General features: G+C 40.7%; 1 protein-coding gene across 1 annotated transcript in view; it reads right to left on the reverse strand.

The window, feature by feature from the left end:
• Nucleotides 1-11,222: 11,222 nt before the first annotated feature.
• polrmt (polymerase (RNA) mitochondrial (DNA directed)) overlaps nt 11,223-17,302 on the reverse strand; it is a 56,475-nt gene continuing 50,395 nt past the window's right edge. The window contains exons 20-21 of the mRNA XM_008300496.1: nt 16,585-16,658; nt 11,223-12,064 (exon numbers count right to left, since the gene is read on the reverse strand). Coding sequence (XP_008298718.1) covers nt 12,015-12,064; nt 16,585-16,658 — 124 coding nt within the window. The 3' untranslated portion in view covers nt 11,223-12,014. The remainder of the gene's footprint in view (nt 12,065-16,584; nt 16,659-17,302) is intronic.

Here is a 17,302-nt window from a genome sequence, read left to right on the forward strand (position 1 = left end):
TATTAAATTTGCACTTTTTAAAATGTAATAGGCCAATAGCGTAATAACTGGCCAATAACGTCATGAACCGATTACGTAATATCTTTTGGCCAATAACGTAATAAGTTGTTACATTGTTGCCCAAAATTTGTTTCGTTATCAGTTCAGGACTTTTATTACATTTTGGGCCAATTACATTTTAAAAATGACTAATTTATTACGTTATCGGCCGTTATTGGCTTCTATGCAGCCTGTTAGTCTTTTTTAACTCACTGTTTTGGCTCAAGATCCACAAACTTCACCGTCTCTTTCTCCACTTTAAGCAAAAAGCTGTTTTATAATGAAAGAAAGAACGAACAAACCAAGTAGCTCATGAAGAAAATCAAACATTTATCCTCATGAGCTGGTGGAGACCAAAGCAGAGCTATGTGGGCCCAAAATAATGAGTTTTTAAGTGCATAATAAGGTAAAAGATAAAACTTCAGCCCTGAAATGGTCAAAAACTGATTAATGCAGCTTTACGAGCTAAACGTGGTTTAGTGAAAGATATTCCCAGTTACAAAAAGCAACACCCCCTCATACAGCTGATTTAGAACGGATTTTAATGGGTGTGTGGACTGTAGTCATGTGAGTAGTAATATGCCACACAATATTCTATTGTACCTTAGAAATTGTGAGACACTGCCAGTTAATTACAAGAAATTTTATACAAGTCAAAATGTAAATTCCGATCATCACAATGTAAATCCATGAATCCATTCTTTTCTAACCCTGAATCTCACTCTCCTCCAGCAGCAGTTTGGCCAACGCGTCGCTATGCCAAAGTCAATTCACACAGATATCGAAACTCCTGCGAAGCTCAACCCTGCTGTTAGCGCTACAGTTTTGATCAACAGCCAAGGACGGTGCGGATATTTTTGCAGGATGTATATTGCAGTGTGCCTCTGTCATAAATGCCTCAATAAGAGTTCATCGGATGCCGCTGATTTGTGTCCAAAAGCATTAGGAAGGGAACCTTTTCTCCTGGACCTGACATTCTATTCACCTCATCTCACTAATGCCTGAGCCATTACTGGGTAATGAGAGTGGAAATTGGAATCCCTCGGGTCTGTTTGGGACTGTTATTATTCTCCTTCGATTGGATTTCATTATACAGTGCCAATAATGAGTTCCTCTCCTATGATCATTTTGCATTTTCATTTTGTTTAGTTTCAGCTCCTGCGTTGTTATCCACCTTGAGAGTTCTGAATGGGACAAAGTTGAAGGTTTATAAGTATTTTTACACAGTGTTTTTTGAGGTCTGTTATGTTTTTGTTTTATCCCCAAATTATGCCCCGTGGAACCTATTTGGATGCTAGAAAATAATTAATGGAGGCTTGTTATGAGAGTGGTGTTTTACTGAACTTCACATTGTGTCCTGGAGGCACTGCGATAGGACACGAAATGCATTCAGTGACAAAATTAGTTTATAGACTTTTTTTTTTTTATTATTATTACTTAACTGGAAAGCACACATTAGAGGATTTAATAAAGAAACAGGAAATGAAAGACAGCAAAAAGGGACAGGATCAGCACCTAAACTCAAATCACAGTTTTGAGGATTCAAAATAAACCTGACAAATTTAATAAAAACTTCAAAAATGAACAGTTAAACCAAAGTTCTAAAGTGTAGAATCTTTTGTATGCAAATCTTTCTAAATTTCACTGACAAATCAGAACACTCATTCAGTCTAAACTCATTCAGTCACGTTGGCTGAAAGTGACATTTACCACGCAAAGCAATAACTGTTTGAAAAAGAGCGAGTGGTCACTTTTATGCAGATGATGTTCTGTTGTATCTTTGAGGTGTTGGTGGAGATGCAATATTTCAGCTTTTGGATTGTTTTCCCAAACTTAACTGATATTTTGTTGTTGGAAGCAGATATTCAGATTTAAATTACACTCTTTACTAAAAAAAATAACTTAGTTATTTCTATGTGTGCTTCATGTAAACCTGACTACTTATTTATGTAACCTAGTTTACTATAAACTACTGTAGACCTACTAAAAAAAAGGTAATGTTTGAAAAAGGAGTCTCATTTTAGTCTCTGACAAACCGCATACTATCATCTGGTGTGAACCGATATTACTTGAACATTATAATTAAAGCAGAAGAAAAGCCCTTTGCTTTGCAGAAGACGTATCACTTCTTTTTCTACAGTCGCTCACAGAACCACCCAGAGTTTGTACATAATCCTGTGCCAGTTGCTGTGAGGTCTGCATGGTTTCTTCTACTGTGTTTGTTTAGTTATTTTTTCTAATCTCACATCCCAGTAAATTAGCAAAACCTGCTCCTTTTACCGACGGCGCTTTCAGATCTATTCTCCCTTTGATACCGTTTACCGCTCACACCTAATTAGCATGTTGCCCAGAAACTGTAAATGCATTTTTAGCTCCTTTTTGCAACTTTACAAACATGTTTAGTGTTATGTAAATGCTACAACAACTCAGCTGTTCAGCTCTTTCAATTCACCCTAAAGGCTTTGGTAAGGATAGCATCTGGGCTACACACACACACACACACACACACACACACACACACAAGCACGCAAAGGCAGCATCATCATCTACAGAAGCATCTGTATTTGCCAAGTTGCGTGCTTTACAAAATGCTTTTTTTATTATTATTGTTATTGAGAAGTCTAATTTTTATCATCTTCAGTGCTACAGCTTCTTCAAACTGCAGTATTTACCATTCCAGTTTCATCAATGGGAGTACAGCACGGTGATTCAGAGTGTTTTAAACGTGCATCTACAAGGGCTGTTCATCTGAATGGAGCGAGGATGTGATTTTGTGTCTAACATTATTAGAAATGCACAAAAAGATTCTTTTTCTTTCTTATCGGCCAACAACAACTAGAAAAAACATTTAATGCACTTTTTTTTAATACTAGTTGTTTCTGTATCTCATGGGCTACACTACAATATTTCTTTACTTCCTTTGTTGTCTGCATAACTCTTTCTTTGCTTTTACCCTCAGAACCCATCCGTGTGAGCAACAACGCTCAATAATACAGTGACTTGGTACAAAGCCAAACCAATCGATACCTTAAACATTGCGGACAAATGTAGGCTAGCTAATGTGCACTGCGCTCTCCTGCAGGAACCATGAACTCCCTTGAGGCACGCAGACCATCTCAGGCGGTCACGTTCTGTGAAATCAGACATTAATGGTGCAGTACAGGCGTTTTTTTTTTGTTTTGTTTTGTTTCTTCTTCTCTGTGTCAGGGACCTGATTTTCTTTTATTGAGCCACTCTACAGTTGTCACATCCCATAATATGTACTGTGCATACCTAGTGCCTAGCAGATATGGTAGTCTCCACATACATGTACTATATTCTTTGTGTGTGTGTGTGTGGCTGTAAAAAGAAAATGCAAAACTCCTCACAATGCAAACACCACTGTCACTTATATCCCACTGCAATACATGTACAAAGGAAAACCAATAAATTGTATTTGAATACGGTGTGATTCCGCTGATTCGTCTTTGGGTTGGCGTGTTGGAAAAAACACAAGGCGGTAGTAATTTTGCATATTAATAGAAGCCAGATTGCGATAAAGGCACGTGATGGTGAAGCCTCTGCTTTCTGTTAGTCATCATGTTGCTGTTTGTGTGTCAGAATATTGACAGTTCACTTGGTTCAGTATCTGATTATCTGCCTTGTTGTCAAAAAGTCAAAACAAGTTTGAAGTTTAGTAAAAGCTCCCAATACTTTGTGTGAAATGCTGAATAGATAATTAAGTATTTGAGTGCTGTTTTTATTTTAAAATCCTCAAATACAGGTCAGGTTTTAGAAATGCAGCTGGTTTTGTCTTACATGCAGGAGTGTAACATTTATCCGTTCCTCCATTTGTCCATTTTGCACCACTTATCCAGGTCCGGTCCTTCTCGGTATCTGGACTCTATGAATAATTCACAGCAGCTCTGTTCTTATTGATTCCTGACAGGGAAGTTTGCTGCACTTTCCTCTCCCTTCCTGGTCGCATATCGGTACAGATGAATCCAGGCTGTAGGTAGAAGGAGGTGTAACCCTCATCACTGTCGGGGGAACCTCACTAACCCCGTACAGAACACTATAATGTACTGGGATCTCGCTGGTGGGAGTTTCTACCCGGAAAGCTGCCGAAGAGATCATGCAACAGTTATAAATAGAGTCTGGATTTGCCACTGAAATGACGATTAGGATCTAAAACATTCATCAACAAAAGTGGTGTTTTGCTCTGTGTTGCTATTAGCAGGAAACTTTCTGCTAAATCGTCTTCCCTCAATGACATTCTGCCCATTTTTTGCAACTACAGTATATATACTGGTCCAAATTTCACTTTCACACAAGTCAAGTTTAAGATTTGTGACAACAATGCAAAACATCATCTGGTAAAAAGAGGGTTTCTCCTGCTCCAGTTAAGACAGATGGACTCTAGAGTCAAATCAAGTTACATTTTTTATGCGATACATTTAACGGACTTTCTAGTAGAAAAATAATTAGATTTACATAATAAGCTACCCTAATAAATATAAAAACTGGGATTTAGATGCTACAGTGTTATGTATAGTATGAATTTACCCAAGTCATTTACACGGAAAAGGTTAAAGCCCTACAAGAACTAACATAAAATACAACTTCACAGCTTATTGTATGAGTTTTTCACTCAGAGGTTGATGTGAAGATGACTAAAGAAGCCTCTGCAGGTTTAGTACTTGGTCATTTACAGCCACTTTCTTCTTTTTTTGCAGCAAAATTCCTCGTTTCTATACAAAAATGTACAATAATAACCTAAAAACTGAACTGATTTTAACATGTTAACTATGCACACAGGGCCTAATACTGGGTCTGGTCCACTGAAGCATCAGGCAGCAGATGTGTGTTTACTGTACGTGTTTGATGGTTGTTAATCAACCCATCAGTCAGAGTAAAGGTCAGACTAACTCACACTGACACACCTGGAACACACACACACACACACACACACACACACACACACACACCTACCACCTGTCTCTCTCCCAAACACCGGCGCCCCCCTCCTCGCCCAGCTTCCTCTCCCCTGCTGTCACAGAGCTCTGACCCTATTTCCTACCTTCAGGTCTGTCTGTCTGTCTTGTCTGTCTGTCTGTACACTCTGCCCCCTCTGCTAAAGTGCCGCTGAGTGCCGGGCCACTCATGACGCCACGGGGCAGCAGATATGGCCGGGGCAGCCCAGGAGCCTGGCAGGGAAATCAAAGTCCTCTCGCTGAGTGCGAGTGGAGCTGCTATCAGGAAGCAGCTTCCAGCTCAGGCATGTCTGACAGATAGCGAGCAACACCTCGACAGTGTCCGATGTCTGGAGATCCTGCGGCCGGAGTAAAGAGCTTACTGAAAGCTGCACAGTGCTGTCTGACGTGATGCACTGACTTGTGCAGGTGTGGCTACGAACACTGACATATTTACTGTACTGTATGTTCACTATTATCATATTGCAAATTATCCCAGGTCATAGTTTAGTGTTTACTTTCAGGTCACAGTGTGTCTGATTTTCCTGTAAAATGACAGTATTGTGGAGGTATTTCACAGTATGACTACTGGAATGTATTTAAACAGTCCAGTACTATATCATTATTACAGTTTTCTACAGTAGAATGTGAAGTTTTGTGTTTAATACAATAACTAGACTTTATGTAAATACTTCCACTAATATATTCAACATTACCTTTAACTGTAGGAGCCTGTAAATTACAACTGTTTCTCTTTTAAATTATATCAACACTGCTGTGATTTTTCAAACATGTACCTAAAGTAACAAGGCGTCTTCAATCTTTATGATCCACAGTTCAGGTCGACTGACTCTGTGAAACATTTTTAAAATCTTTATACCACGAAAAAAACAATCTAGGATCAAAGATAAAATGTTATATTTTTATAGATTGGGAACATTTATTCAAAGGCAGCAACATTGTGTGACAACATTGTAGTCTATTAAATATATGTTAAAAACTTTTAACTTAATGCAAAAGACTAAAAAAGTAAGAAACACCGAGCATCAGTTTAAAGCTGGCAATAATATTCTAAAACTGCATAAATCAAGTCACTAGTCAGACAGTGTTTTATGAACTGTTGTACCAATACTTTTTGTTCAATTCACTGAATATTTTTTATTTATTTATTTATTTATTTTACAGTAGCCTGCTGTTGAGAGTCATTGTTTTGTTTGTGGCTCAAACAAAGCCTCTGATTTTACAGAATTTAATCAGATTTTGCCAAAAAAAAAAAAAGAACACTGTTAGAATTTGGTTGTATTTTCTGGGACAGTTTTCTTTCTCTAATTTATTGCCTTCCTCAACCATCCTAATTCTGTCTCTGGCCTTAGTTGGTTGCAGAATATTCCAGCATACTTTGAGTGTGAGACAGAGAAACAGCCCTGAACAGGCCCTCACTTTATCACAGTGTGAACACAGACTCAGTCACACTCATGACCAGTTTAGGGCCTCTGCTCGACTTCAGGCTGAAAGCAGGAACTCTGATGGAGTTAATCACTGAGCCACACGGCTGATCTTTCCTCAAATGCTGTATTCAATCAAAGACACAAACAACTGGCAATAAACAACTCAACAAAACATGTCATTGAATTAATTTTCGGTGTTTTAGACGTGGACGCCAAGATAAACGGCTGTCATCTTTAAGGGCTTTACAGGCCCACAAGTTTGCAAACAGGACATTAATTTTTCATAGACTTACAGCTAAAAACCACCCTGGGATCACAGTCTTGACCAGTAGGCCTGCTTGTACAGCTGACTGGAAGGAGCGCTGGAGGTGCAGCATATCAGGAAACTCATGAATCAGATTGTATCATGGCTTTGAGTCATGAATGAAAAAAATGAGACAAGCACTGCCATGAGTGTCGCTGTCAACTGCTTTTACAATGCCACAACTTAGGAAATTTACCGAGGTGGAAGTCTATTTTCAGCTGTTGGTTGTCTGTGTTTCTGTTTGTCTGTAAGCAGGATCACACAGAAACTACAGGGTGAGGAGCTGGATCACTTTCAAACTGCCAAACAGGGTGTTGGCCTTGATGGAGGACTGTGCTCTCCAAGTGTCCTTCCAGCTACTTCAGGAACTAACAGCGGCTGTAAAACTGCACTCTGTGATGGTTAAACATGTTGAACTGTGGTATGTGGCTCCATCACCACTGTTGCTTATTTAATGTGCTGAAGTGCATGAATGTGGTCATGCTGCTCTGGTGGACATGATTTACGAACGAGAAGGGACAGCTGCAGTATTTCACATTGTGGTATTTCCGTTGTCTTCGCCACGACTTTGCCTACTGCAGCTTTAAAGAATTCATTCAGTGTTTGGATCTTGACCTTAACATTTATGCAGCTCCTAAACGGATGTCGATAAACCGTGTAGGCACTGAGGAAACAAAGCGTATATTATGTCACATGCCGACCAACCTGAGCAGCTGTTTAAAATCTGAGTTGGAAGCTTCATTCTTGACTTGAAAATAGGAGTTTGATGCAACAATGTACTCAAATGACAGCCAGCTAGTTGCTAATAAAATATGCTTAAAGAGTCCAAGAACAGTTTATTGTAGTTGCCAAATATATGCCATAGTTGGTTGGTTGGTGTCAGATTCCAAGAGTAGCTTCAGGGGGAAGTGAAGTGTTTGTTTTTAATATTGCAGCGGGTTGAAATCTGATTTTTTTTAGATGTTTGTGTGGAAGAATCAACAACACGACAGTAAACATTTGAAACAAGAGAGAACACGAGTGGAGCTGGTATAGTAACATGTTCACCTGCATTACTTAAATTCACTCACAAGTCATTCTCTATATAATATATCCTAGTTGTATGATTTGTTATATTATGCTACCGCAGATACCATCGTCTCCTCTCTTCATGTATTGTGGCAGAGATTCAGAGACAGGAATCAAACAGATACTGACCTGCGGTAAATTTACAAAAAAAAAAGCATCCTGTCTCAGTCTGGCTGGCGTCAGCGCTATGATAGATTGAACTTTGATAAAACGCACGTCCTCAGACGTTCAATCAATCAAGATCAGTCAATCAATACGCAAATTTAAGACGGCAGGCGTGTCAGGAAAGTGGAAAATGACTGCACAATAAGGTCAGCGGCAGCATTTCAGTGCATTCAGCACAAACATAAAGTGACCCATCAATCATCGAAGTAGAAAAAAAAACAGCATTTTTGGACTCTTTAAAAGACGGTGAATAATTTTCATTCCTCCAGAGATTCGTCTGAGTGAAGCTCCACCTGCACTATATACTTTCTGGTCTACCAAATCATCATCAACAGGACGAGCTGATCTCTGGAGAGCGGCCCGTAATGGAAGCTATCCGACTGCTTCCTGCTACAGGCGGCGTTCCATTACTGCAGGTCGGAGCGGCGGAGCTCTGAGATCCAACATCCTTGGAATCACCCCAGAGAAAGTGAGACGGGGCCCCATCAGGCTGCACGGCAACTGCAATTTGTTCTGAGGACAACTTCAATATCCTGTTTACTCCCTCGGCCAAAGTCAGCGGTAGTTTATCCTGCAAAAAAAAACAAAAAACAGACGCACGTACTACCTCGACCTCCCACTTCCTCCTCCTGCGCTCTAACCTGCTACATGTTCAACCTTTCTAACGGTTGTAAGGGAAGCATTTTAAAGCCAATTCATCGCCTGCCATCCCACCCTCCATCCGGTGTGATTCACATTCTATCGATTGAGCCACCATCCATCCATCCATGCATGCATCCATCCATGACCACGGGATGGTGTTGCGCTCAGGTCATGTGTTTTTTTTTTTTTTTCTTTCTCTCAGGCAGCCGTGTTGTAAAATGTGATATGTGTTAAGCATGTGTGATCTGAAGAGCACTTTACAGCAGAGAGCTCCGTCCTTGACAAGCGGCTCCCAGAGACGAAGGAGGGGGGAGACGGAGAGACACGCTGGGCAGACGCCTGCTGGAAGGAGACCTTGGCTCGGTTCACCGTGAAGTACAAAGTTTATTAAAAAAGTGTCAGGTGAAATAAGAACGTTATTGTTTGAAACTTCTTGTGCAGATTATGCGAAATTGACAACACTCACTGCAAACCTTATAGAACAGTGACGGCATCCTGAAATCGGAATCAGAACAAGATCAAAATCACTCTTATGTCTATACAGTGAACGGCAGAACTCAGTTAGCTTAGCTTAGCACTATTTGCGAGAAAGTAGAAATGTGTATTTCCCATAGACTGTATAAAAGATGGACGTAGCTACCGTGACGTCACCCGTTGGTTTCTGCACTGAGAAAATGAAGCCAGGGTTTTGCTACTTCCTGGTTGACATCAATCATCGGAGGGGGGTGGAGCCATAGGAGCAGCGATTGGTCAGACGGATTGAGAGGCGGGCCCTCTCTGCCCGCCCACATTTACCGCCTTCTGCTCGCTTCATCTGTATGGTCGCTGCCGACTGTCAATCAAGCCAGCCACGCCCCTTGCCCCACAAAATGTTGACGATTTTCTAAAAATTCAGTATTGATTTATTTTCAGATTGGCCACCTGATCTCTGAATTTGACTATTAAAACTAATAAGAAACAAATCCTGAGCTGTAGGAATGCAGTATTTCGGGATCTGTGATCACTTCTTTTCCAATTCAGGTCTATGGGAGCCAGGGCTTTTTGAAGCCAGCAACTAGCAGACGTAGTGATATTGCAGGTTTTTGACACTTCCGGGTTGGCTTCATTTTTCAGGGCCGGTTGCTACAGTCTTATACAGTCTATGGTATTTCCCAAATGCAAAACTGTTAATTTGGTACATTAGCCAACACCAGACAACAACTAAATCTAAGTTGTTCTTGTTTCCTTGTGCTGTTAAACTAGGGATGGACCAATTATCGGCCCAGCTGGTTTTCTTGACCAACATTTGTCATTTTCCCCATTTTCAGTACCTATCTGTACGTTTATTGACCGATTATTGATAACTTAAATGTGCCACTTTAGGCCTGATGCAGCCACCTCTCCCTATGGCCTCAGAAATGTCTCTTAAGCAGAAAAAACTGAACAAGAAGCACAATCCGTTGCCATAAACCAGGAAATCAAGCTGTTCAGTGACTAACGGCTAGCGGCTAAGCTAGAAGGAAGCGACGAGTCACCCTGAAACAGAGTCTGGAAAACAATCATTAATAATTCTTTAAGATGTGGAACTCAGTGGGCAATAAAAGTGATAGAACAAGGAGATATAAAAAAACAAAAAAGAAACAGAACAGGAGACATAACTGCAGGAGACAAACTGATCAATCTCAGTCGATCCCACATAAACAGACAAATTAAATCACTCTTTTCTATTTTACACATTCAGTTTAGTCGCCCTGTCACTTCCCTGCTATCAAATGTTGTTAAAACATTATATTTACTGTATATCGCTTCCAACTATCGATTACTGAACTTTCTTGATCACCAATAATTGGAATCGGCCCTAAATAACCCACATTGGTTGATCACTACATTACACCTCCGCCTTCTTTAAAATGTATGATAGTATGAATGGAAATCAGGATATAAAGATACAGTTTTAACACATAAATCTTTCCTTTTCTTGCTTTTTATTTACATACAGTGTGTGAAAAAACCTGTAATTTAGCAACATTAATGGCACTTCCTCCCAAAAAGTACACTGAACATGAAAAAAGCAGCTCCAAGGATACACAACTGTCACACAAAGCCAGTAGGTGGTGGCTCATTTCTCCCAAAATAATAAAATAACTGATCAAAGTCGCATCTCATGCACGTCGCAAAATACGACGAGCATCTCCGTGTGCATGGCGCCATGCAAATCATGTGCAAACCTACAGTCTAATCAGCTCACTATTTATGCCCCCTCGAAGATTATTTCCATTTCATTACATTGTCACTCAGCCAGCTTTGTTTGGCTGAGCCTACATTTGCCTTTGAACATCAACGGCACCTTTTGTCTGAAACTGCTGTAACGTTTCCAGCAATGATCAGATAGCACTTCTGCTATTTTTACTTCTAGATGCGGCACTGGCCCAGAAAAATAAGATCTGAGTTGATTAGTGAAGCCTGCAAACCCTTTGTGGCGCATCTAAAAGGAGGCCTTCATCTCACGATACACAATAGGATTGAAATATTCAGATATAACTAAATAACAGTCTGTCTCATTCATCCTATTTAAGCACACTAAGAATACCAGCTATTTCTTTGAACCAAATGAACACGGAGACATTTTAAGAAACACATTTATTTTTGAGCAATTGCCAAGTGCTTAGTTACTCCGAGGAGGTGAGAATCAATCTCTGAGGTCCTTGACTCATCCTTCCACATGTCTCTTACAGTTCTGTATCCTCCTTTTAGTGAAGCACGTTTTCATTTCTTCTCAAATGAAGAAAAAAAAAAAAAGTGTCAGAGAGCATCCTGCCATTCAGGAAGTGATGGGATTGAGGATTAGGTGGGACATTCGTGGAGGCAGGTCAGCGTTTTCTGGAGGTCTTTACGGCATGAAAACACACACACACACACACACACACATACACACACCTGCAATCAGCAGCAATTACAGTTTGTAAGTAGAAAGTTTTCGCTGCGGCTGATCGAGCAGCAGAAGTGTTTCTGAGTGATGGACGGATCGACACGGTTCATGTGTGATTCGGTTCGGCTAATGAGCGCACACACATACCTGAATATGGTCAAAGCTACGAGAGCTACTTTTCAGTGATTGAAGTCTTCATCCATCCAGTGCTGATTCCCTCATTTTTTGCCTGGATGAGTATCCCACCCTCCTTTCCATCAGTCTACTAGTCAGTTAATCAGGCGAGTTCACTGTGTGTGAACGCCTCCAGCAGCTCCAGCAGCTCCAGCCGGTCTGCGGACCAGGAGGCAGGCGGGGCCGCGGCTGAATCAATGTCCCTCGTGTCTGTGGGAGGCGAAGCCGGTCGGGACTCGGCGGCCGGCAGCCTCCCCGCTGCACTCTTGTCAATTCCGCTCATCTCTTTCTGCTGACTCGCCCTCACGAGGCTCTCAGCTGAAGAAATAAGTGGAATCTTTCACCCGCTGGAGATCAAAATCACCTGGAGAGGCAAGAGGCAACGTGTCAGAGCGGGTTTAAGTCAGTGGGCAGTTGGTACAGGAAGTAAATGATATGACCAGTGCGTGAACACATAAACAGGAAGTGCCACAAAGGACAGCGTGGGTGTGCTCACAGCTGTGGATTATGACAACCAGTGTAGCATCAACACAAACACTGTAAAAACAGAATAAATGATGAGTATTCAAGTTGAAATGTACAATTATTTTACATTTATATCTCATGTGTGTTAGAATGCTAACATTTGTCGACTAGCGCTTCACATAAAGTCCAACTAATGCCATTGGTTTTGCTTGTACGTGGTCATAAAACAAAGTAGTTTACATACTAAAATTTTAACCTAAATTCATTTTAATGCTAAATGAAATGTCACAGGATCACTACAGGGAGGAGGGTTCATCCTCTGGGAACCACGAATGCCGATAAAAAAAGTTGTTGAGGTATTTCAGTCTTCACTAAAACTAACTGACTGATGCGTCAGCCAATCAAAAAGAGAAAAACATAACCGAAAACTATTATGATAATCAACTGTGAATATCAAAAACTTTCTGGTTCCGTTTTTCAAAATTTTCCTCAGAATCTAAATAAGCAAGAACATGAAATTTGTACGCTTATAACTACAAGGGAAAGGAGATGGTACATTTGTGTATTCTGAAACAATACTATGAACAACAATTAATCTATTACTGATCAATTGTTAATGTGGTTGATGGTAACCAATCAAACTGCTTCACCACCATCAGCATGATGTTGTTCTGAGGTGTTCATGGACTGAGCTACAATCTCAGTCTGACAAAGGGGCAGGACATTTTTTTTTTTAATGGGTCAAACTCAGGAACTTTAATGTTTCAATTTGACACTAGTTTTTACTGAGCACCAGGAAACTTCCTACGAGCTTCAACACACGACTTGAATACTAATTTTATCTGTGGACGAGGTGCTGTCCTGCTCTCTGTGCTCTCTGACAGCTGCGTACGCCGGCAGGAGCTGTGAATTATTGAGGAAAAGGACATAGAAAGTGAAGAATGAAAGGTTGGGTGTAGCTAGAAAACACTGACAGAGATATTCTGACTAATACACTAATGAACTAATACATATACGCCAATCAGCCACAACTTATAAACCACTGACAGGTGAAGCGAGTTAATCATGTTGATGCAGCGTTCTGTTGGACGTCTTGGTTTCTGGATTTCATGTGGATTTACTTTGACACACCACTAATATGCACACGTTCCCAGAGAACAGTGTTCCTGCAGAACATGCAAACATTTCTCTGTTATAGCTCAAGGAACCCCACAAAGAACTTGATCCAAGTCTCCAAACTCCCTAGATCCCAATCTAACTGATCCGCTGGAACAAGCCCAATCCACAGAGCGCCCACCCCACAACCCACAGGACCCAAAGGGTTCGCTACCAACAGACACCACTAAATGCCCCCAGAGATCCAGCGTCCATACCCTGATGGGTCAGAGCTGTTTTGGTGGCACAAGGGGGACCTACACAATATCAGACAGCTGCTTTTAATGTCTGGTCAAACCATAACACACAGAATGTATAGATATCAACACATGTCCCTCATTAATATTCTGCATAATTCACCCTCCCAGGATACCATTTACAGTCTGTGTCTTCCTATGAGGAAATCAAACTGATCAACATGGCTTTTAAACAGGTTAGATGAACCGACAGAAGGATATGTGTGCAGTTTAGCAAACAGGAACGATCTGTCAGGTTGTACAAAGGGAATTAAAATGTTTTGATCATTGTCTTAAAGATGTTTTTACTGTTGCACTTGCACCAGCAGTTACATGTATTTAGTCTGAGGAGTTCCAAACGTCCACCTCCATGAAAAAAATACTTTATTTATCCCAGAAGGGAAATTCAATAATCCATGCCAAAGAGTATATTTTTTTATAAATTGATTTCTCTGGTATTTTTCCAGCTGTTCCCTGTAAGAAAGTTGTGGAATCACAGCAACACACAGAAACCATGATGACATAATGTCCTGCACCGTCGTCCACAGAAGGTGGAGCAAGAATGAAAACACATTATTTCTGACAACCACTTACCTTGAGGGTTACAAACTTGCAACCTTTGTGGTAACAAATGACACCGAGGTGCAAAGTCAGTGTTTAAACTTGAACGGAGGAAGGGTACATTAAATAAGGTATAGCTTTTAAAAATCCCAGCAATTCTGTTGTCACCAAAATCAGACTCGGTATCTCCTCCTGCTTCTTTTTAACCCTCAGTTCTGTGGTTACATAGACACACCTGACTCAGCTGATCTTCTGCATTAAACTCAGTGAAACCTGACTCACCCTAATAATAAATTCAGGATCCTTTAGAGTGCAGATTATAATGGATTTCAGTCCACACTGAGTGGGTTTGCTGTTGAAACCAGTGGATACTCAGGGACACACACACACACACATCTCTGAGGTGCACACCTGACTGGTCTCAGCCACATAAGCTGATTATGCAGAGGAGGGACACAATTAAGAGTAATCAATTTATACATCCCAGCTGTCGGTGTCAAGCCGATAGTACGTGTACAGATGGGAGGCAGAGCGACGGGTTGCATAACAGCAAAGCCTGCATCCACCTGACAGAGACAGAGAGGCTGTACAGTACCTCCACTCTGGACAACAATGGACAGACACTCCAGTGGCATCAAAGGAAATCAGAGGAACCTGGACCTGCTGGTGGCCACGCAGGCAGACATGATTACGCCACTCATGACATAAGCTGAAAACGAACATTTAGCCACATTCACACTTCTTCTGTTTGAATACGATTTTTGGGGTCTTTGAAGCTTCAAAGAGAAGTACTTGCCATTATCTTAAGCTTTGGGAACGTTGTACTTTGTTAGCATGCAGGTTGCACTAACATCAGTCATAATGGGAAAAAAAGAAAAATGAAGCACAGCGGGACGACACTGTTAGCTTCAGCTCTCAGGTGATTTGCCAAACTCGTTGGCAGTTTGTGACATGCAGGTTTTCTTTGGAAAATCTGGCACACAATTGGGTGCCAGATTTTGAGGAGAGCTATGACACAATTAAATGCCACTGTCTGCTAAAGCCAAACTAGTGTGTTAATAATGTTGACGCACAGTGAATAACAATGAATCATAGTCAATATATTTGGCTTTTTTGACAGAATTCTACAAAAAGGTTCTTTTATGACAAAGTGGAAAAATTTCCCTAAAGTCAAATAATCAAAAATATAAAAAGCAACATAAGTGACTGCTTGAGTCTTCATTCACCTTTAAAGTGACTAACTTAGGTCAATACAGGTGCAGCCAGTTGGTGCTAGAAATCACACAAATAGAGAGCAGTGAATGTGTCTCATGTGGTTGCAGTATAAAGACACCTGAAGGTCCAGTCACTGGTGAATCAGTGGGCCTTACTGTAACTACACCACGAAGACAAAAGAACACGACAAGCCACTCTGTGAAAATGTTATTGAAACACTCAAGTCAAGGGACAGATAAAATAAAATTTCCAAGTGGAAGGAATATGGCAAATGTGTATATTCTGATAAGACCAAATTGAGCTTGTTTGCCATTAGACTAGGCGCTATGTTTTGGAGACACCAAACACTGCACATCCCCACAAACACATCCACTGTAAAGCATGGTGGTGGCAGCATCATGGCGTGGGGATGCTTTTCAGCAGCAGCCCCTGGAAGGCTTGTAGAGGTAGAAGGTAAAATGATAAGTATAGAGAACTCCTGAAGGACAACACGATGCAGTCTGCAAGAAAACTGTGACTTAGGAGATTTGTTTTTCCTGCAAGACAATGACCTGAAGCATACAGCCCAAACTACACAGAAATGGTTTAAAGGCAACAAGGTGAACGTTCTAGAGCCCAGACCTCAATCCAACTGAAAATTAGGACTTGAAAAGAGCTGTTCACTGGTGATTCCTGGGCAAAGAAAAATGGTGTAAAATTGCAGTGTTCAGACGTGCAAGGCTGACTGAGATCTATCCACACAGGCTCAGTGCTGGAATTGTGGCCAAAGGTGCATCTAATAAAACTGGCTTTAAAGGAGTATATACATAAATCACTTATTTACCTTCTGTATTTCATTCAATTGAAATTACTTTGTAGAAATCTTTTTTAAATGTGACACGAAAGACTTTTGAGATTTGTGACAAAGAAACAAACAATAAACACCCACTTGTATTAACAATGATCAGTGGTTAAAAGCAGAAACAGGGGTAACTTTGCCCCACTTGGGAGTGGGGTGCCCCTTGGTCCCAAGGCAGTCAACAGACAACAAGCTGCAACATTTAGCAAAACTAAAGCCAGATGAAAAGTACAAAATTGTGCAAGAAGCCCATCAGTCCATCAGCCAGGCCTAGTGCTGACCCCAAACAGAGCTTTAGGGCATATCAGTCTTCTTCAACCCAATTAGAACAAAAAAAAAAAAAAAACACCCTTGATGTTGCCCCTCATAAAACAACCCCCCCATCCCAGACGTTTGGAAGCTCGACAAACTGACCTGTCTGGGGCACATTGGCCAGCAGCAACAACAGCCTCCTGTACTCCTGGTACTTTTTGTTCTTGGCTTCATCCCTGCCACAAAGAAGAAGAATAAAAAAGTTAAGACTTTAGTAACTCAGAGAAGAATGTGTTTGTGTGTCTATAGAGGCATGAAGTGGAGGAAACTGGACTTTCTAAAATGTCTTGTTACAGTGCTTGTGTCACTGAGTTTTGATGATCTCAGGGATTTAAACCTCAGCAGCTCCTTCAGTCCTGGATGTCACACTAGAATTGTTGATCAACTACGTTTACCTCATTTAAAAATGCAGAATCACAGGATGTCTGCTACACCACTGTAAAGTCCATTCTCAGAGTCTATGCATGGAAATTCAAGTTTTCATTTCCCACTTAACAAGCTTCCAATCAGGGCAGCAACTTTTTCATTGTTGCTTAATATGTAGATTTTTTTTTTAAATTTATTGATCAGTGATCATCTTTGGTTTACAAAATGCTAAAAAAATGTTGAAGACTCTTGGTTATAGTTTCCAGGATGATGCCCTCAAATGTCCTGTTTGTCCAAAACCCAAAGTTATTCAGTTTACTGTCACAGAAACCAGGAACAAGCAGCAGGTTGATCAAATATCGATTAATTTAACAGTTGAGGACTAATCGATTAAGCCTCTGAATCCCACAACCTTAAAAAAGTAATTGCCACTTTCTCATAAGAAGAAACTGTA

This window comes from Stegastes partitus, unplaced genomic scaffold, assembly GCF_000690725.1.
Source record: "Stegastes partitus isolate 25-593 unplaced genomic scaffold, Stegastes_partitus-1.0.2 Scaffold33, whole genome shotgun sequence".
Classification (NCBI taxonomy): domain Eukaryota; kingdom Metazoa; phylum Chordata; class Actinopteri; family Pomacentridae; genus Stegastes; species Stegastes partitus.